At 29.1% G+C, this 22,097-nt stretch overlaps 1 protein-coding gene across 2 annotated transcripts; it reads left to right on the top strand.

Annotated features, from left to right (window-relative positions):
* Positions 1-18,510: 18,510 nt before the first annotated feature.
* On the top strand, positions 18,511-21,813 carry LOC110638349 (uncharacterized). 2 transcript variants are annotated; one of them, XM_021788900.2, is made up of 7 exons: positions 18,511-18,743; positions 18,865-18,945; positions 19,045-19,151; positions 19,707-19,780; positions 19,863-19,966; positions 20,196-20,261; positions 21,381-21,813. In XM_021788900.2, exons 3-7 carry the CDS (start codon positions 19,090-19,092, stop codon positions 21,615-21,617), a joined length of 543 nt encoding a protein of 180 aa, XP_021644592.2. In that variant the 5' UTR covers positions 18,511-18,743; positions 18,865-18,945; positions 19,045-19,089; the 3' UTR covers positions 21,618-21,813. The 2 variants fall into 2 exon arrangements, with proteins under 2 accessions (XP_021644592.2, XP_021644591.2); XM_021788899.2 differs by having other exon boundaries at positions 18,511-18,695.
* Positions 21,814-22,097: the final 284 nt, after the last annotated feature.

A 22,097-nucleotide genomic window follows, 5' to 3' on the forward strand; every position in this document is an offset into this window, starting at 1 on the left:
TATTATCTTACATGTAGAATTTTTTTTTTTAATCCCATTTCATTTTTATGGAGACCCAGATAGAGTCTCCTCTATTTTATTAGTGCATGGCGAGTTTCCTTATTTACCTGTTAAAATCAATTATATCCATTTCATCATATCATTTCTCATATCAATTATTCATGTACCATATCATACCATTACTCATAAAATTTTCAAGAAAATAAACTTTCATTTCATTCACATAACATTACATACAATAATGTATAATTATATACAATCCAAAATGATTTACAGTATTTACTTACATACAATACTAAAATGCAAAATCTAACTATACATGAGCCCTACCAAAATGATTGATGAGGTGACAATCTACACTGTAGTAGATCTGCTCAAGTCCTGTCTAGGCTCTACTGCTGCTGCTGTGGGTTTCCCGTACCTACGCGATGGAAAAACCAACGCGCTAAGTATAACACTTAGTGGTGCATAAATAAGAAAAAATAACTAAATAATTTAAAATAATTATTTTAAGTATAACCTTATAAAGTCACATACAATTATATGAATTTACAGTCTTTTTACTTGTTTATCAAACTTTGGAAGCAATTAAATTAATTGGGATCTTTTTATTCATGTAATTTATATTCGGTCTTATATAATTTATATTAATGGTTCTCTCATGTACTTGTTTGAATTTAAAATTTTATTTCTCATAATTGTGCCCAAGTAACCTATGATAGACTATAAAGACTGGATACATGAAAGTATACTAGTTAGACATCTGTATGTCTGCCCAGTATACAACGGTCATGTCAGGCACAAGGCCAGCGGGCAGGCATAAGCTAGTAATAATAAAAATTAGCACTATAGCCATCGGGTAGGCATAAAGCCAGTAGAACAATCATCTTAGACATATGTTATTTATCAATAATTATCTCTGTGGGCAGTACTATAATCTGTAGTCCCTAATTGGTATACCAATTGATCCAAGCTATATAAATGAGTCTAGTGTACTTTGAGCAGACTACTATTATTAAGTATTTATAATTTCATTAATTCATGTTATTTTTATGTTTAACAATTTATTCTAATTCATTTCATCTTATATACTCAGTTATTTTATAGACCTTTCTCAAGGTCTAGATTTACCGTCTTCAATTCATCTAACCAATTGGCCAAGATGTGGCCACTGTTTAGCTATACTTCCTTCATGGAAGTTGTCCCTCTATGTCTTGTCTTTGTTTTTCTTTTTGAATCATGTCATTTGAAGTTTTAGAACTCAAGTTATGTTCAAATAACCATAACTGGTTCACTGTCTCTTTTTGGGTCCAGAATTAGACAGATTCTAGAGTCTGTCTTGGTCTAATTAATTGGACATGTTACAGTCATTTTTAGGCCTATTATTCTTCATAAAAGTTATTACCCTATGTCTTATGGTCACTCAGAAATTTTAATTACAATTTTTTAAATTTTGTAGAATTAGTTATGGTCAAATAACTGGCTTGAACTCAGGTACCCTGTGTCTTCAGGGTCCAGGTTCAGGTCAATAGCTTTGACCTCCATTTTAAGGTTCTTATGTTCATAAGTTGAGGACCATGTCTAAAACAAAGTTGGATCTCTGTTTCTTAGGGTTCCAAATCAGTATGGCTCATCCTAATTAGAGTTTTCTAGTGGTAGATATGACTAAATGAGTGTTTTGGGGTCAAATGGTCACTTAGGTGATTTCTAGAATTCATATACTCATTTAACCTAGTAAATTGACCTAGTTTCCTTGGTTTCTGGGTTTTGGTCAAATCATCAATGTTGTAGATCTATGTCTTGTGGAAATTTTGCCACTGGTTTCATTGGATTTGGGTTTTTATAGACCAAGTTATGGCCATTTTTCCAAAACTGGTCGGGTAGGCTCATGTCCAGAAAATTCTGGGCAGAATGGATTCTGGTCAGTTTGGTGACCTCACTTGGGCCAGTAATTTCATTTGGTTAGAGGCATTTTTGGGCTTGGTGTTCTTAATGAGAGTTGTACTCCTATGTCTAAGCTTTCCAATGGTATAAAATTCAGGTCATTTGGACCTGTTTAGAGGGAGTTATGGCCAAATGAACATTTGGTCTTTTTTTTTTCTGGGTTCAGTGTATGGATATCCGGATTGGGACAGTAAATTGGTCAACTTATGGATAGAATTTGGGTATGATTTCTTCATGAAAAATGGGGTATTTTGAGTCTAGTTTCACCTCCAATTGACCTCATACCAATTAGAGTCACACAATTTTAGTTATAGCTCAAAAAATCATTGGACTCATAGGTCTGAATTTCCTACAAAGAACATGCACTCCCTATATTCATTCCTCCTTACTCCCAAACTACAATTTGTCATTCATAGCACTTCTAAATATCATCAATCAATCTCAATTTGGTCAATTTCAAACAATTTCACAAAATCCTCAAATAATTATGTCAAAACCCTAACTCAAGATTTCAAGGTCAAGCATACTCAATCCATACAACTTTCAATACATAACAACTCATTAAACATCATCACTAAACTAGTTTACATTCATAAAAAGCATCAAACTCCAATTAACCCATGGCTGCCAAAATTTAAAGTCCTATGTATCCAAGGTTTTCTTTTCAATTTCATAAAAATTCGACTTAGTTTGAGTGTTAATAACTATAAAAGAAAGGAGGAAAGTCTTATAGTGCACTAACCTCTTTGTAGTTTAATTTCAAGCCAAAAAAACTACAATTCTTTCTCTTCTTTTTGCTACAATTAGCTTCTCCAAGATATAAGGACAAGTTTTGGTGAAGATAAGTTAGGATTTTATGGGAGAAAACTTAGGAAAAATCAAGGTAGAAAATAAAAAAATGAAGAGAGCATGGGAGAAGAGGGAAGTCGGCCATGGAGAAAAAACATGAGGAAGATGACTCTTTTTTTATGAATTTTGTCTCATTTAAATATATATATAAATTTTATTTCTTTTCTTTTTCTCTTTTTCCATTAATTTTTTTTAGAAATATTTTATTCATATTTTATGTCATATAATTCACTTACTTAATTGGACAAGTTGGTCAAAAATCATCTCTGAAAGTGAAATGACCAAAATGCCCTTCGTTTAGTTTAATGTGCTAAAATTGTTTGTACTAATTGTTTTAATTCTTCTTGTGTTTTCTGAATAATTTATTATCATCGAACCCTCAATAACTCTTCACCGGAGTCCCAGGAATTATTTCATAGGATTCCCCATAGGGCTGCTAGCTGTCTTTACAGTAGCTTCCCGGTGAGGTCACCCATCGCTGTGATCCCGTCTCGTTTAACTCATTTGCAATTCACTTCTTTTATTTTTCCTTAATTTTTCTTGGTATTTATTCAGTCAATTTATGCCTCCTTACTCTAGTTTGACTGTAGTTTCAGATATTCTGGCTGTCCGAACAAACATTAGTCGTTGGAACAGTAGAATGTACGGACTAACTAAAGTGAGGGCGTTACATAGATAGACAAGAGTTGCCACCCGAATAATAACTGGGACATATTCATTGTTTCTTCTGAGGGACATCTAACTGAGGCATCAATTTTCGAAGGGACAACCAAAGGGACTTGATTGATGCACTCAATTTCTGATAGGGTCGTGGATGGCAACTTACTCATTGCAAAAGTTTCACAACCATCATCACCATAGCTCAATGTCTAGGTTCGGGATAGTAGGTACGTAAGGGAAAGATGTTAGGCATCCCTTACGCCTGGACTAACCTCGTTAATTCGAGTGCCAGTCCTCTACTAATATTTCTAATGGTTTTATTTATTATCCCTTTATCAAACTTCTTACCTAAAATGCAATTTCTAAACCTACACACACCAGTAATTCAAACCGATGTTATTATTTACAAACAATTTTCATTTACAAATACTTCCTATATATGGGGTTGCTAAATTAAATTAAGTGAAATTTATCGAATGACAAATTAATTTATTATTGATAATTTAATTTACACACAACTTTAATTTACAAACAACCTTAAGTTTCTATATAACTAATTTATTTATTTATTTACCAAGTTACTATAAGGATAATTAAACTAAATAAATTATGTGTATGTGTAATTTATTCTAATAAACACATAAAGGTTCAAGCAATTACATCTTTAAAATATTGTTTCTAATATTTTAGTTTATTTTACAATTTACCAAGTATTTAATGACATATAATTTACATGCCAAAATTGGTTTTTTATATAAACAAAATTTAATTTTATTTACCTAATATTTGTTTAATTAAATTTCATACACAAGCGGGTTAAAGATACAAATAAAATTATTTTTATTTTTTTACTAAGTAAATCCTATTATTACTACTTATTACATATAAAATTGTTATTTAAAGAAAATTTAAGGGGTATTTACCTTTTAATTACTGCAGTTGCCATTCTTCTAGTATGACAAGTTAATCTCTGTTTTACTCCCATTAAGCTCTACTAAGCTCTACGCAATTATTGTTCTTTTTTGTGCTTACTTTAGGGTTACTTACCAATTTATTTTTTTAAAATAAAATAAACATTACAATTAAAAATTTAATCACTTACAATATGGGCTTTTAATGGGCCAAAACTATACAATAGCCATGGGTCTATCTAACCTAATTAGAACACTTCATAACATCATATCATATACATCATTAAAATTAGATGAAAATACTATTTAAAACTTGAACAAAAAAAGAAAAGCAAAATGAAATTTCTAAATCTAACAGATTCATTGTGTCTTTATAATTGAATTTCTTAAAATATCTAAACAAATATAAAAATTTCAGAAAAATTACAGGAGTAAGATAAAACATCGTATTAAATATAACTAGGTCAAAATCATTACAAATAATTTGTAAAAATCAAAACTTTTAATAGTGATAGATTTACACTACTTTTTTAAAACTGGGATATCTCTTAAAATACAAAAGATTTTTTCATAAAACCAAAGGGAAAAGATATACAAGACTATGAATTTAATTTTAGACCCAAGAATCATAGAAAACATATGAAGAATTGAGAGAGATATGAGCCTTGAAAATCGATTGCACTACAAATCGTAATCTACAGACACCCTAATTTTGGACAGCAATAACTTACTCAATTTAATAGCTTTTTTCATGATTCTTGAGGCTAAAATTATCAAAATTTCATGAAGATTATAAATATAATTTTTATACAATTTTTACAAAACAAAAGTACATGGAAATTAATTAAAAACAACGTGATAGAAACAAGAATATGTGCAGAGTTGTTATTAACCTCAAATTTATCACATATACATAAATGTTGTGAACATATGAGACCATCTAAAAGCACATAAACCTGAAAGAATAGATGTATGACATATTTCTTGAATATTCATTATTTAAACATATACTTTAAAGAAATCTTAAAGGTTTCTCGAAGAAAAAGGAAGAAAGAAAGAAGAAAAAAGAAAGATGGAGATGGGAAAGGCTTACTGAATTGGAGAGATAGAGTAAGAGTTTTTTCTTGTATTGGTTGTTCTCTCGTCCCCTTCCTCTCTCTTATTTTTTCTTCTTTTCTATCAAGTATTTATAGCGTTTAAGTCAAAATATTATATAGAAAGTTTATGTAGTCACTAAATAAAAAGATTTAAGGAGTCTTAAAGAGGAAAACTTCCTATTTAATTTTTATTTTCCTTTAAAAATAAAAAAAAAATTATGGGCTTTTATTTATTTAATCAAAATATCCTACTGGGTGTTATTGGCCTTAGAGAGTCCAATTAGGTTTTTTTTTAATAAAAAAATCTCAAAATTAAATTTAAATAAAAAATAAATTTCATATAAATTTAATTAAACATTTTTTACTCTTCAAAATTATTTTCTTCAAGAAACATTCTATATATATAATTATCCATTTTTAACGCCTCCAAATATATCTTACAGTCATATAAATTATTCATCATCGTGTTTCTCACGGCCTCAATGCACATGCCTATAAGGTCACAAAAATAGGGATCTATAAGCCCTAACAAGGTTGTCTAGCTTAGTATTAGCTAAATTGCTCTTGCTGTCTTTGTATTTGAATGTAATATGTTTACATACCCAAACACCTATATTAGTGAATTCTATATAAAAGATAAGTATTACACTTGCTTGTTTAAATTATGATAAGTTAGCAACATTAATAATTTATGGTACTGCAGCAGGAATCTCCACAAGTATGGATCTATAAAGCAAACGTTGACATTAGGTGGGTTAGTTGACCACTACTCTGATGCCTAAATTAGTATTGGGAATTAGAGAATAAGAATAGAGAATGGGAGAATGACATTGGATTGTGCATACGCGACAGTCCCCATATATATAGGCACTAGTTAGTTTTCCACTAGTATTAGGAGTATGAGTTGTGATAGGCAATGGTTTTCGGGTATATTGATTGTCTATTGCCAGAGTCCTTGTTAGTCTAGGAGTTACTTTTGGACTAGGATTCTAACATGGCCGTTGCGTGTTTCTCCCATTCCTTTAGGTAGCTGAAGGATGAAGCTGAGAGTAGCCTTCCTCAAATGAGTAAGCAAGAGTATAATCCTGCAAAGGAAAGTAGTAAGAGTCTGGCCGCCAAGTTGGGGCCAGTAGGTTTTTGGGGGGAGGGAGGATGGGGGACACAAACCAAGGTGGTTGATGATAGTGGTCCTTTTGCTTTGATAAAGTCCAAATTGAAGAATACTACTATTCATTCCATCTTGCATGAGTATGACATGCTGGATGGATATTTGTTCCTTCATGTCCAGGAGGATTTTAAGGCGTACAATCCTGTTGCATAGCCCAACTTCTTTGTAGTTTATGAAGAGACTTGCAAAGCTAGTCTACGCCTTCCTCTGGATCATTTCTAAATTGAAGTGCTAGAAATTTATAACATCTGCATCGCCTAATTGGGACCAAACAACTGGAGGACCTTAGTCACCTTCAGAGGCTTATGTCTCCAGAACAATATAGAGTGAGTCACCATAATTAACACTTTACATATGTTGTTTTCCTAGTCCTTTAATGGTGAAAACAACACAAAATGAATTTTTTATTTTATCCAAAATTGAAAAGAAAGTTTTATTTTATATATAACTTAGTCCTTTTAATTTTTTTTTATTTTTTCCTATAAAATTACAAAACAAATTTAATTTTTTTAATTAATTTTCTCCATTCAAATATTTTATTTCAAATAAAAAATACATTACAAAATTAGTTTTTCTTATAAAATTAGTTTCAAATGCTCCAAATAATTTTTACACGGTAATACATTAATATTTTTTAAAAAAGATTGGTGGGTCGGTTTGAAATTGAAATCAAACCAATCCTAACCTGAACTTTGTATCGTTCTAAATCAAAACCAAATCGATTCAAATAGTTGCAAATTGAAATCACATTAATTCACCCTCACTCAATCTTTCTTTTTTTTTTTTTTTTTTAATAAATTGAAACCATCGATTCTGACACAAGTTGTACCATGGCCATATATAACTTGAGTTCCATTGTTTCAATTGCGGGGTAGATAAATTTTATCAATTGGTCCTTAATTTCAGGGTTATTTCATTTTAGTCATTTGAACTTCAATTGTTAAAATAGTATCAATAAAATTTAATTTACATTCAAACAATGCTACCCTGACCTTTCATAGCAAGTTTCCCAATTGCCAAAAGAAAATTACTATTTTGTCCCCTCTTCCATCTCTTTCTTCATTTTTCTCCCTTCTCTTTTTTTTAAGCAAAATAAAAACTAATAAAAAAATGAAAATTAACCACCTATATAAAATGTTATTTTTAAAAATAATAAATTTTTACTAAATAAAGTTACAGAAATTTTAGTTTTTGTTAAAATAATAAATATTACTTTCTTTTTAATATTTGGAAAAATGTTGTTATTATCAAAATAAAAATTATATCATTTTTTTTTCTAAAAAACTATGTCCAATTAATTTTAAATTAAAAATTATTAATTAATTTGATAAAAATATTCAATTTAAACATAACTGAAATTTGTTTAAGATTGTAATTACTTCGTTTAAAATATTGCTCAATTTATTAAATATTATAAAGCTAAGCTCTAAAAAAATTTAATACAATATTGCCAAGTGTTTATTATATTATTTTGCCAAGTGGCATGGCTTCTTATTTTGGTCATCCATTTCATTCTAGTTCCATGTTGTGTTATAATAATAAAACTAGTTATTTTGCTTGTGCATTGCGCATATTATTTTTATTTTATTTTAATAATATAATTTAATATTTATTTATTATATTTTTTATTTTTAAAATCATACCAAAATTTTCTTAATGTTAATTAAAAATTTTAATTAATTATGTTAAATGCAAATTAAATTTTATTTAAAATTTTGAATATCAGTATCATTGGCGCGCCTTTTGAATGGTAAAGGACATGAATGGGAATGAGCATTCCCTGGACGATTGTGCTTTTATTACCTTATTTTTGGGCAAATGTTTTTTTTTTTTAATTTAATATCAATAATTATTAAAATAAACATTATCTACTATCAATAATTAAATTTACAATTAAAAAAAGATAAATTAAAATAAAATTTCAAATATTTTATATACTTACTGGATAGTATTGTCCCCTTTGACTCACTGAACCTCACGGATTTGTCTCTTGCACCCCTTCTTTGAGGTCCAAAAGTGCACTATCCAGGTTAGAAGGTTTGCCACTTATAAAGTCTATCACTTTCCCCCTTTCTTTTTGATGTGGAACTTAGTTCATTCATGTCTCCTGCCCTGGACCTCAAGCAACGCCTAGCTGCAGCGTTCTCTACGTGGCCATTACCATTCCGAAGAGGCGGGTTGTTACAATTAAATTTTAAATATTTTATATTTTTAAATTCCAAATATTTTACATTTTCAAATAATTTTTTTAAATTTTGTAAATATTAATTAATGGTAGGCACAATTGTTAAATTTTGGTTTCGAGTGATCTTTAGCTTTCAGATACATAAGTTTATAATTAAAAAAAACAATTTAAAATAAAATATAAAACTCAATTCAGTATTATCTAATGAATTAATTTCACTTTTAAAATGAAATTTCAAATATTTTTTTATATTTTTCAAATTCTAAATATATATATTTTAAATATATCCAGTGTTAATTAATGGTAGCTACAATTGTGAAAGTTTGATTAATAATTTTTAGTCTTTAGGTTATATATATATATATATATATATATATATATATATATATATATATATATATATATATATATATATATATTCCTGTTTATATATAAGGGAATACAATTCTCATCCAAATTCTTTCATATCCAGACTCCATTTCATTATTATTATACACGTATGCATAATCTTTCATTATCTAAATGTAAGTAACTAATATGAAAATTTAAATTCTATTACAACTCAAAAACTTCATTGAAATAACATAAAAATTGAAACACAGATATGCCGATGTTGAACAACTAATTTTTCACTCTTTATTATTAGAATACTCTTCTTTATAGACATAAGATCAGCTCTTGTGCATTATATATATATATATATATATATATATATATATATATATATATATATATATATATATATATATATATATATAAATTATGGAACGGAATCGTACATTTAATTATCAATCTTCATTACCAATTTTTTAGCGTACTATATACAAACAGCCTTTGTACTTATGAAGCAATGAAGCATCTCTTTTTTTCTCACAAGCATCTGAGAAAACTTAAAGCATATAAGCAAGTGGATGATTGTAATAAGCTTCTAGAGTTTGTGAAACAAATAAAATTAAGGAAATTATGAATAAATTGCATACACCAAAGCAGGTAAAAAATAGGTCATGCATGATGCCAAGTTCAATTAGAAAATTTTAGTTTCTTATTAAAAACATGCCAAATCTCAAAGGCATAAATATTACAGGTAAAAAAAATTATTGTATAAGAGAAAAAGAGAGTGCAAGCATTCTCAAATGCTCAAAAATGAAAGCCTCCCATTTAAGAAACAAAAAAGTTGAGTGTAGATCTTTTCCATGAAAAATTACATGAATATGCTTGCATATGTAGATGATTGAAATGCTTAGCCCTAAGCAATGTTTTGAAGCTATGGTCAAGAAAATTCCTGTCTAACAAAGTTAATGATTTTGCCCATTTATGGAATTGAGAGAGAGTCATGCAAAATCTTTTCATGAGATTAGTAAAAATAAAAAAAATAAGTTAAAATAAAATTTCAAATTGAATTAGGCTTTATCAAACAAAATTAATTTCATTTTTGAAATAAAATTTTAAATATTTTTATGTTTTAAATTTTAAATATTTTATAATCATAATTTGCTAGTTTTAAAAATATAATCATAATTTTGGTAGTTTTAAATTAAATTATATGTAGTAAAATTTTGATATTTTAATAAGTTTATTATTATTTAAATGATAATTGATTTAAAAATATTATTGAATTTATTAATTGTAAATCAAATGTTTTATGAATTACTTATCACAATCACCAAAATATTTAAAAGTCAAAGATAATTGATTTTTTTTAAATAAAAATATAATCGAACTTAATAATACTAAATCAAATATTTTATGAATTACTTATCACAATCGCCAAATATTTAAAAGTCAAATTCAATTATAATATTGCTAAAAAATTCAAATTATATGCCTATCAAATTAACTATTAATTATACTTTAAAATTTAATTAGAATTTGAAATAAGTTGATTAATAAATTATTTTTTATTACTTTTTAAATTGTATTAATTAATAATTAAAATGCCACATGTCAGGCAAATGCTTAATTTTTAAGCTATTTATATATTAAATGTCTCTTTGTTACTAGGGAGCTTAGAAATATGTTTACACAATATTGTTAAGTGTTTTTTTATTTTTTATTTATTTTTTATTTTTTTCATAAGTGGTGTGGCTTTTCTTTTTGGTCTTCCATCCAATTCAAATTTCATATTATGTTACAATAATAAAATGCCTCTTTATTATATATTGCCCTAGAAGTATCTTCTTGCAATAAATTTCACCTCACCTTTTAATATTTATATATAGATAAGACATAAGCCACCTTTTCATTGTTCCATATATCCCATTTAGCTTTGAGTTTGCAGAGCCAAAAAGTACTTTTGAGGAAAAAAAAAATATTTTAGATATTGTTGAGAAAAATTATTTTGTTATTTTATATATGTTAAATTTATTTTTAAATTAAATTTTAATACTCTCAAATTAAAATATTTAAAAAATATTTTTCTTAACAACAATGCAAAACAGATCCTTATAATTGTAAATTTATATATGTAGTTCCTTATGATAAAAAATTTTTATGATAGTAGTTATAGTTTAATCAATGCTAGAAAAACTAAGAGGCATAGTGATATACTATATAAACCAATATAACAAATCAAAAATTAAAAATCTATTGGCCAAATAAATCTAAACTTTTACATTGGTCATTGATTATCTAAAACTTTTAGTTTTTGATAATTTAATCATAACTTTCAAAATTAAATAATTTTTATCTAGAATTCAAAAGTCAATTTGGAGATTTTGACTTTTTATACCTAAATTGTCATGTGGCATGCCATGTCATATTTTTTAATTTTTTTATTTAATTCATCTCTCTCTCTCTCTCTCTCTGCATGTATGTTTTGAGAAATCAAGCACAATATGCATTTTGAATGCATCCACCATATTCCCATTAAAGGAAATTGTGCAAGTCAGTAGCCATCATGTATAATAATGCAATAGAAAAAATCAATTCATTAGGAAATCAGAGGAATAATTGGAAATGTATCAATAAAAAAAAATAAAAGGCTACAATGAATCAGGTAAAAAAAGGGAGCTAATGCCTCCAAACAAAAGAGTAGGGATTTACACTAAGTGAGCTTGATTACTCAAAAGAGAGAGAGAATGATGAGTCAAATAACCAAAAAGTGAAAATATGACATGGCATGCCATATTGCAATCTAGGTGTAAAAAATCAAAATCTCTAAATTGATTTTTGATTTTTAGATAAAAATTCTTCAATTTTGAAAGTTATGATTAAATTGTCCAAAATTAAAAATTTTGGATATAATCAGTAACCAACGTAAATATTTAGATTTATTAGGTTAATAAGCAAAAATTAAATTAGCCACCTCCTAATGCAAATAGGAGATACAATATGCAACCATGATTTTCTCTCAAACCTACCAAATGTCATTTTAGCAATATAAGCATTGAAAGAAGATAAAGAACAATTTGCACAAATATCATCAAGGTAATCTTCATCTTATAAGAATTTATAAATAAATTTTATTTGTATGTTATTCTTAATATTTATTTTCTATATATTTTTATGGTTTCTGTTACAAACATTTCTTAAAAAAATTTAAATAAATTAAATATAAATATAGGAAACAATATATACCTACATTTTCATTCAATTGAATAATAAATTGATAATGATTATACCCACACAGACAAATGTATAATTATGTATTAAATCCATTATTGGCTACTAGCCTTTATGCTTATAATTTTGATGGAGTTGTTTGTTTTTTCTTCTAATTCAACAATAATACATCTCATGTACAAAATAAATGAGATTTATACATTTTTATCTTGAATTTATAATACTATTGTTTCCATGCAAGAATCCTAAAATTTTGCAACAAAATAAATAGAATGACTTTGCTTTGACATCAACCTATTCTAATATCCATCATTGATTTGTGAGTAATATAGATTCTTAATGTTTGTTGGTGTCACCTTTGACCCAGCACCCTAACACAACCTCTCTTTATGAAGTGAGAATCAGTAACATAGTTTTCCACCTTCATTGCCATTAAGGTTATAACATCATAAGTAATCATTTCATCACTCATCTACTAAGGGTATATTTCTAAGTATGCTATTAGGCGAAAAAACACTTATGATTTTATTATCTGGTGACAATTAGCTCACAAAATTTTTTAATTTATCCCAAAAACAACATTCTTAATTGTATTAATTCACTAAAATTCTATAAATTACACGATCACTGTACATTGAGATTTTTGGGTCATTACATGTTAACAATGGCAGAGTAACCATTGGTCACGTAATACTCAGCACTCGGTCTAGGTGAAATCTATGTCTGGAAACGAAATATTCTTCGATATTTAGGTGATGAGAGGTTACAAGAATCAAGTTATTATAGTTTATTTATGGAAGTAGGCCTTGATGGTTAAAACCTTGGGGGTTGAAATAATTATGAATGTTGACAAAGAGACTTTTGGTTGCCAAAAATCCCTAAACACAGGTATATAAAGGATGGGATAGATATTTTGGTAGCCACTTTACCCCTTTTCATTTTCTGCAAGCTTCATCCCTTCCCTTTTTTCCCTTATTTTCCCCTCTTTGTCATCACATATACACCCCTAACCCTAAAAATTTCCCAAGAACCCTTCCCTAGAGTGTAAACACTCTTCTTTTCTCTTCTTTTCTTTGCTTAAAAAGTGATTTTAGAGAATAGAATCCTTGCTACCTCTGGAATCTCAAACTCCTTCCTTTAAGTTTCTTTAAGTATTTTATAACTATTCATGTTAAGGTGAGCATTGATTTGAATATGGTAGAAGTTTGGAAATGTAGGGTTTATAAAACTTGATGAATTTTGTGGATAACTAATGATTTTAGATTATTGAGATTTACATTAGTTGTTTAAAGTGTGTAGGTGATAAAAAGGATTGAAATGGAATAAGTGAGACTTGATTTTGAGTTTGGAAGTTATGAACCAAATGTTTTTTTAACTCAGAAGAGCATTCTAGAAAATCTAGGTTCGATCATCAAAAGTCTATTTTTGGTAGTCAAATTACGTGAACAGTCTTGTAAATAGTGCATGGAACTTTTGGTAGCCAAAAGTTTATTATTCAACAATCGTAAGTGGTTCTACCCAAAATATGAAACTTTATGCAATTAGTTTAAACTTTATGCAATTAGTTTAAACTTTATACTTATGGTCCCTTTTATTGTATGCTTGGAATTAAGTCATTAAGGACTTGAATGAAAGGAGTAAAATGTGTGTCCCTATGCAAGTAAAATGGTAGAAAACTATGATGGGAGGTGAATGGAAATTACAATTAAAGTTTTTAAATTCATGTTTTTAGCACATGTGCATACATACATCATTAACTTATTTTATTTAAATATATTATGCACATTCTAAGAATAGTTTATATATATGTTTGAAGTTCATGAAAATATTGCATTATTACTTGTGTTTTGCGGCAAATCTTGGAAGATCCATTGGTTCCCAAAAGAATGAAAAAGGAAAGGATGATAATGGCGTGTATGCAATATAAGCTCCTTTTATGTTATGGGATATCGGATAAGACAATTCTATATCTTTGACATCCGGATGTCCAAGTAAGACAAGTTTGTGCCTCTAGCATCCACTATATTATGTGAATGAATAAGAGGAAATCTTAAAGAGCTCTTATAAAAGGCTAGACAAATTAGAATAATGAAATGAAATGTTATAGGGAATCATTTGGTGACATGACTACCATGTTTGATATTGTTTGTGCTGTGTAAATCATGTGCATGTTGACATGACAATAGTCACTCTCCTTCTTCTATCTACCCCTTCAGGGACAAGAGCAGAAGACACTGTAGCAACCCAGTTCAGGGCCACTACCAATGCTAAGGGAACAGGTAGGCAAGAAGCCATTGAATCCTGTTACAAGCCTATGCATTACTTTCTTAAATAGTGATGGGGCCCATTGCAGTTAAAAGGCATATAAAATATAAAATAATCTTCTTTTATTTAATAAAAGATTTCTCTACAAGTACAGTAAACCTTTATACAATTAGATGTCATAAAAGGAGTTTCATAAACTTTACTTATACCTTTTTTTTTTTTAATAACATAATGAGGCAATAGCCTCTAGAACTCATAACCTGCAGATTGTATCTTCAATTATTGTCCCTAAAAAGGGAACACAGAAAAAAGGGTGACTTGAAGCTCAGTTAGTAAAAGTCTACTTAGGGAAAAGAAAATATACATTTAAAACATTTATGTACATACATATGTAATGTAATAGCTATATAATGTTTTCACATCACAAATAAGTCACATCAAGGTAATTCATGTTACTGGTGGTTCCCCAGCCATCACACAATCATAAACATATGTCCAATGTGCCCAACCCATTAAAGGGGCTCCTCAAAAATTCCTTTTAATATTCATACACATAATGGATAGTAAGGCACAGAAGTTATGACTTACTTAAGGTGGATTCTGTAATCCCTGGTATCCAAATATCAGAGACATAGAATTGTCTTACCTGATATCCCTTTCCTATATTTTGCATAAGTGAGCTCATTTGCATGCATGCCATTGCCTTTACTTTACTTTTCTTTCTCAATGGGATCTAGTGGGTCATCCATGAATTACCAACACAACACAGTTAATTAATGTAATTCATGATCATAAATTAATGCAATTCATGATCATAAACATACATTTATATACATAAGCCTAAGGATGCATTTATACCTTGCAAAATTATCATGATGCATGAATGCATATGTGTGCAGTATAAAACATTATCTAAAAGAAGTTGGGTTGGTTTTACTCATTTAGAATTGTTGGACTCTTGTACTTTGCCTATTGCTAGATGACCCCTAAAATCCTTTGTCTTTAGGTTTTTTACCCTTTTTCTTTAGGTTCCTTACATCATTTTAAACATTAAGCAACTATAAACGTTCTTTATTAGCTTAAATATACACATTTAGACTTAAATCCCTCATTTCAAACCCTAAAACAAACTTAAACTAGTCCTAAATAATTTCCTTTTCAAAATACTAACCTAAACACTTCAAATAAACTAAGAAGAAGGGGAAAGAAGCTTACTTCTTTTGCTATGGCTTCCTATAGAGGAGTTTTTCTCACGTCTTCTTCAACCTACCTAGGAGGAGGAGAGAAAAGGGTACTCTTTACCCTTTGGAGGGGTTTAGGGTGATTCTCTTTCTTGTAAAGGCTAGAGTGAAAAGTTTTAGGGCTAGGGGATAGAGGAAACAGAAGGAGAGGGAAAAAAAGGGAAGAGAGGTGGAGAAAATGAGGGAATAGGCTATTAGGCTCCATTTGCTTCGATTTATATATTCTATCTCAAACCAATTTTAGTGGCTGGGCTTAACATTTGTCAGTCAAACTTGCTTGGACAAGCTTTTCACACTTAAATCCTTTCTCTCTCTCTCTCTCTCTCTTCAAACTCTCTGATTCTTTCGAACTTTCTTCTCTTTGGAAATTTTGTGGAACATTCACCCTCCTAGTACAGATTTCAATTACCCCAGGTATGAGGTATTATATATGTAGTAAGTAAATTTTGGCTTTTGAGATCCAAGGCTTAATTTAATGCTTTTTGGCTGTAATATGCTGTACTTTTTATTTTAGCTCCTTTTCGTGACATGTATAATTTTGGCAATCTTTCTGTAGTGTGCTTATGATTATGGTTTTGTATTAATGTATTATTTTGTGGGTTGTACCCATTTTGTTGATACTATGATGATATTATGGTATGCTATGTATATGCCACATGTTTAACATGATTCTATTTATAAAAATAGAATTTATGATTAAGTTTGCTATGAAAACATGAATGCCTAGTCTATAAAAGTTTGTAACTATGTGAGAAATGTGGAATATGGTTGAGTGGTTGGTAAATTATAGGTCCAATGAAAAGGTTTTATGCTAAATGAATCAAAGCACCTAGTATGTTGTTACACCTATATATGTATAAGGTATGACTAAAGAAAAATGTTAAGGTTTACGCTTGCTATTGGTTTCAGTATCCTTAAACCTATTCATTCCCTAGCATCAGTAATGGTCTAGGATTTGGGTCATTATATGTGACTACTATAGTGATATCATAAAAAGATATCTCCAAACTTCAAAACTTGAAAAAAATTCAATAGAGCTAAAAAATGTGAAACTTGCATTAAACATTCTGGAAAATTCTCAATTTTATTTTAATATCATTTTTGAAAATTTTCAGATATTATAAATATACATTGTCAAAAGAAACCTCCAACACCATGACCACACACTTTACTCCCACTTAAGAGTGAAATTGGCTGAATGCTCCCAAAGTGCCTTGTTGGCCACCTCAAGGTGTCTCTTGAATCTCACTATGTAGAATTTGGTGAGACTATATTATTCTTGTTGTGGACCTTTGCAAAGTAGCAAAATGTCACTATTAGCTTATCTTGAAGTTGGAATCAACCAAGGTGTTGCTTGTTTGCTTCAGAATTAGTCGAGGTCTCTTTTATGACTTGTGGTATTGCTTTAAGCTTGGCCTTAAGCACATACGCACGCATATATTATTTAAATTAATAATATGATCAATTATATTTAATAAGAAAAATATAAATAATAATATTTTTTACAAAATGTCATAATTGTTTTAAATTTAATATATTTTTATGAAATAATTATTTTTTTAATTAAAAATAAATATCAACATATAAAATTTATGTAAAATTTATGAAATAAAATACATAGTTAAAATAATTGTGACAGGATATTGCAAGTTTTTGGACTAATTTTTACTTACAATCATTCACTCAATTTTAAGTGTTTTCTAAATATGGACCATCACTTAACTTCAAATTCTTTATTAAAATTCAAAATTTTCTTAAGTTTATCTTGACTAAACATAAAGTCCTTCAACTTTTGGCGTTTTTAGGTAAATTTTAAACCATCATCATAAATTATTTTAAAATAGTAGTTGGGAGATTTGCAAAGTTTTTCTACAATTATTATTATTATTATTAAATTTCAAATATCTCAACGAACCAACACATTAAATTTATTGGAAATCATTATTATAGAATTAATAAAATAAAATTAAACCTAAAAATATCTTTCATTAATTTAAAATTTAATAATTATTTTAATTTATTTCTTCAAATCTTAAATAAATAATATTATATTAAATACAGTTAAATTCAATAGTAAAAATTTAAATATAAAAATTTTAAAAAAAATCTCAAATGTGTTAAAAGTATTAAAATACTTAAATTGATAAATTGTATGTTTTTTAATTTTTTTTTTAAGAATTACATGATGTGATTAGTATAAATATTTGAAAGTTATTAAATTTTTATTAGAAAATATAAGATTAGAGAGATTAGGAGAGAAATAACTTCACTTTAAATTTACTAAAATTAGAAATTGAGAAGATTTGGTGTTAAAAAAATTAAAATTAAGTAACGTTGTTAAAAAAATTAAAATTAAGTGAATATAAATTAAAGTTAGTTTACATTAATTTTCATATCTTATTATAATAGCTTTGCTTAGAATAAATTATTTTTAAAAAAAGAATTCAATTAAATTGTATATAATCATATTTAATTTTTATTTTGTTCAAATGAAATTTTTTAAATTAAAAAAGAATTCAAAAAATAATTTTTTTTGGTCCTATGTAACGGAAATGGACGCCGTTAAAATTAAATCCTTGATTTTTAATTAAAAAAAAAAAAATTAAAGTTGGGTAAATGATGAAGTGCGTGTAAATTACCCTAGCTGTGGATCATTAATTTTGGGTTTTCCTCCGAACGATTCTATCTATTGAAGGTATTCCTCGTCGACAACTTCTTTGCTGTGGCATTGTTTCTGGCCTTCTGTCTGCTTGGCGACTGGCTTGCGGCGTTGCTTAGGATAAGGACAGCGAAAGGGAATTGCTATGGCTTCTGGTTGAACATGAATCAATCTCTTATTCTTATTCTGTTCCTGATCACTCAGTCTCTTGCTCACCCTCTTTGATTTTGTTCTTCTTCATTTTTTTTTTGCCCTCTTTGGATTTCAAAGAATTAGATTAAAAAAATGAAAATCTTTTGTTTGTGGATTGTACCCTTTTGGCAGTGGTCGCTGGAGGTACCAATAAGTTGTGATTTTTGGGGTTTTAATGCTTGAGAAACACAGGAACGAAGTGGGCTTGAAGAGGTTTGTGCAGATGTTTCCGGATTGTGCACTCATATATCAACTCTGTTTTTATCTTTTGTTCCTAGTAATACTAATCCATTCGACCTGAATGAGATGTAGGGAGTGGAGATAGAAGGGAAGAAGAAAGCTGAATCAGCAACCTAAATGGTGGTCTCCAGTACTAATTCCCACAAGGAGATAACTGTTAGGAGAAGGATTGCCAGCATGTAATTCTTCTTGTATCTATGTTTTGCTTATTTGTTATCTGATTCAAATTTTTATGAATGAATATTCTATATTTATGCCTATCCACTAGTGATTAATGGGTTATCATTTTACTGAAAGGATAAGGAAATTTGTGATTTTTCTTTGCAATGGTCCCTGTCTTGTGTGTAGATGTATTTGTTGAAATTGCAAAGGACCGTTAAGGTTCTGCGCTGGAAATACATGATTAGCCTTTTGCTTAGTGAGTAAGTGACAAGGAAATTTAATATTCTTGCAGATGATGCGTCATGCGTGCTCTATCTTTGAAACTTCCTGCATTTGTGAACGTCTAAGTTTTCCCTATTTTTCTTTTATTGTCATTGTCAAGTGATCAGTTATAGGCATTTTGATAAAATAGATTAGGAGGAATAGAATTTACTTGCATTGTTCATGGCATGCTTATGCCTTAAATCTGTCTTATAATTGTGATAATGTATTTGGCTTTTCTTGTAGCCAATATCTATGTTGCAGTGTTAGTCCTGGTGTTGCAGATAATTCACCACCTTGTTTTTTTATAGATTTAATAAAAGAGAGGAGGATTTTCCTTCACTGAGGGAATACAATGATTACTTGGAGGAAGTGGAGGACATGAGTAAGTTTTTTTTTTCCTAGTAATTTTGTAAGTGCTATTTTAATGTAACGTGTAATCTTGACCAAGAAACTTCTTGTTGCAGTATTTAACTTAGTTGCTGGAGTGGATGTCCCTGCTATTGAAGAAAAAATTGCAAAGTACCAGAAAGAAAATGCTGAACAAATAATGATAAATCAGGCACGGAAGGTACTTTTGTAGCTGCCCATCTAATATTGTTTTTTAGCCCAATAAAAAGGGCAGCTTTTTAGGTAGTTCTTAGGATGAGATGTTAATATATTGGAAGGGGGAATGGAATCTTTACAGCTGCTTGCCATATTCACTGTAATAAATAAGAATATGTGAACCAATTACACAGCTTTTGATAATTATTGTGAGAAGTTACTGAATATGTTCTGTGGTAATATTAATCTAACAGGCTGAAGAATTAGCTGCAGCTTTGGCAGCTAGCAAGGGACTTCCTGCACAGACTGATACTGATGGGGTGAGAATGAAATAATTTTATGCAATATTTTTCTTTTTAAAAAAAAAATAAATGCATTTTGTTTGTTATTGGTAAACTTTTCTAAAATTTTAGATCATCAATTATTAATTCTTCCTAGGATTTGGTTTAAACTTTGCACATATTGGATTTTGGATTGTGATTTTTGCAGTGAGGTTAACATTTAGCTTTTACCTTCTGATCTGTGCAAATTAACAGCAGCGAAAATATAACTTTGTAAATTAGTGATGATGTTTGGTTTCAGTATTTAGTTTTTATTGCTTGGAATGATTATTATATTTGATATCTATTATTGGCCTTAAATTAGGTTAGCCATGTAATTTGCTCCTCAAATTACCAAGCAGTAGAAAGAAAATTTCTTTTGGTTATCCAAAGAAATCAGGAGAATAAATTCATGTGAGATCTTCTATCTTTGATTACAAAAGAAGTTTTTTCAGAATGAGGGCTTTATATATATATAGTCTGAAATGAAGTACTAGAGCAGATGAGTGTTTGTTAGGAATTCTTCCCCTTTGATTGCATAGAAGTGTTTTTGGCAGACCAAATTTCAAATGAATTATTATCAAGTGTTTATGTTTTGTCTATAATATGTGTCTGTATGGAATGATGTCGAATGGACCATTCTCATTCCATACATCTTTCTACATGTATGCCTACGGAAATTTGAAAGGTAGCTACTCAATCCCGTGAAGGCTGTGTAGTTTAGCTTTCACTGCATCCTATGAATATATTCCTGCCAGAGATTGCAAGATAAATATGTGGTTTAACTCTGAATTGCTGTTCGAGTTAATCTTCTAATATAAATATATGATACAACTGATAATTAAAATACCATCACTTGTCTTGATGTGAAAGGTAACTTGCCCAGTTTTATGTTTGGGCAATTAGGATGGAGAGGTACTTACCTTTAATATGAAGGCCCTGTTTCTAAGATTGGAAACTAAACCGGTAAAGTTAGTTTATGGACACTTGAATATGTGTTTATTATGTGCTGTCGTTGGACTGCCAACTCTTTTGTTTTGATTTCAGGCTTCTATGGGCCCTATTTCGTTGTTTATTCTTCCTTTGAATTGATGAGTACTTATTTATTTGTTGAGCCAGAGCTCTCAAGGAGGCTTTGGCGTTGAACCCGGGCAATATGCACCATCAGTTCCTGGAGGACAGCCACGACCAACAGGCATGGCTCCACAACCAGTGCCACTTGGGGGTCCAGATATGCACGATGATGAGGAAACGATGAGACTCCGGATAGAGAGGGGGAGCAGGGCTGGTGGTTGGAGCATAGAGCTTAGCAAGAAAAGGGCACTTGAGGAAGCTTTTGCAAGTATCTGGATTTAGTATCTTTTCATTGGTTGTCTTCTATACATTACACTGCAATTGTCATCCATGTGAGCCCCCAAAAAGTTAGAAGTAAGGTAGGGACTATCCATTGTTTTTGTAACATGCTGACACAGGATTTGGGGCTTTTCTCAATTTATTTTAGTGTTCTAGATTTTCCATTATGTAGTATAATTAGTAATTATACTTGCTTTCAGTTGGAAGTATTTTAGGCAGATAGCTTTATCGTGCCGTGCAGAAAGTTTGGCAATGAAAAGAAAAAGGCGAAAGGTATTTAGACCTTGAAGTTATGCTAAATAGTCACATAAGTTTTTAAATTGTTTTTGAGTTTAATTAAGCTTTTCAACTTTTAAAAAAGATTAAATTAGTCTTTCAAATTTTAAAAATATATCAAATAAGCTATTTTACTATTTTGTAGGCAAATAAGCCGTTTAACTTTTAAAAATACATAAAAAAAAAATAAATTATAATGTCTTTAAT

Source organism: Hevea brasiliensis, chromosome 13 (genome assembly GCF_030052815.1).
Source record: "Hevea brasiliensis isolate MT/VB/25A 57/8 chromosome 13, ASM3005281v1, whole genome shotgun sequence".
NCBI lineage: Eukaryota > Viridiplantae > Streptophyta > Magnoliopsida > Malpighiales > Euphorbiaceae > Hevea > Hevea brasiliensis.

Bases quoted from the DNA above. Each gene is read 5' to 3' on its own strand.
- LOC110638349 (XM_021788900.2), top strand. From the start codon at position 19,090: ATGGTGGTCTCCAGTACTAATTCCCACAAGGAGATAACTGTTAGGAGA. The intron at 19,152-19,706 runs GTAATTCTTCTT...GTTTTTTTATAG, and splicing joins AGGAGAAGGATTGCCAGCAT to ATTTAATAAAAGAGAGGAGG. The intron at 19,781-19,862 runs GTAAGTTTTTTT...TTCTTGTTGCAG, and splicing joins GGAGGAAGTGGAGGACATGA to TATTTAACTTAGTTGCTGGA.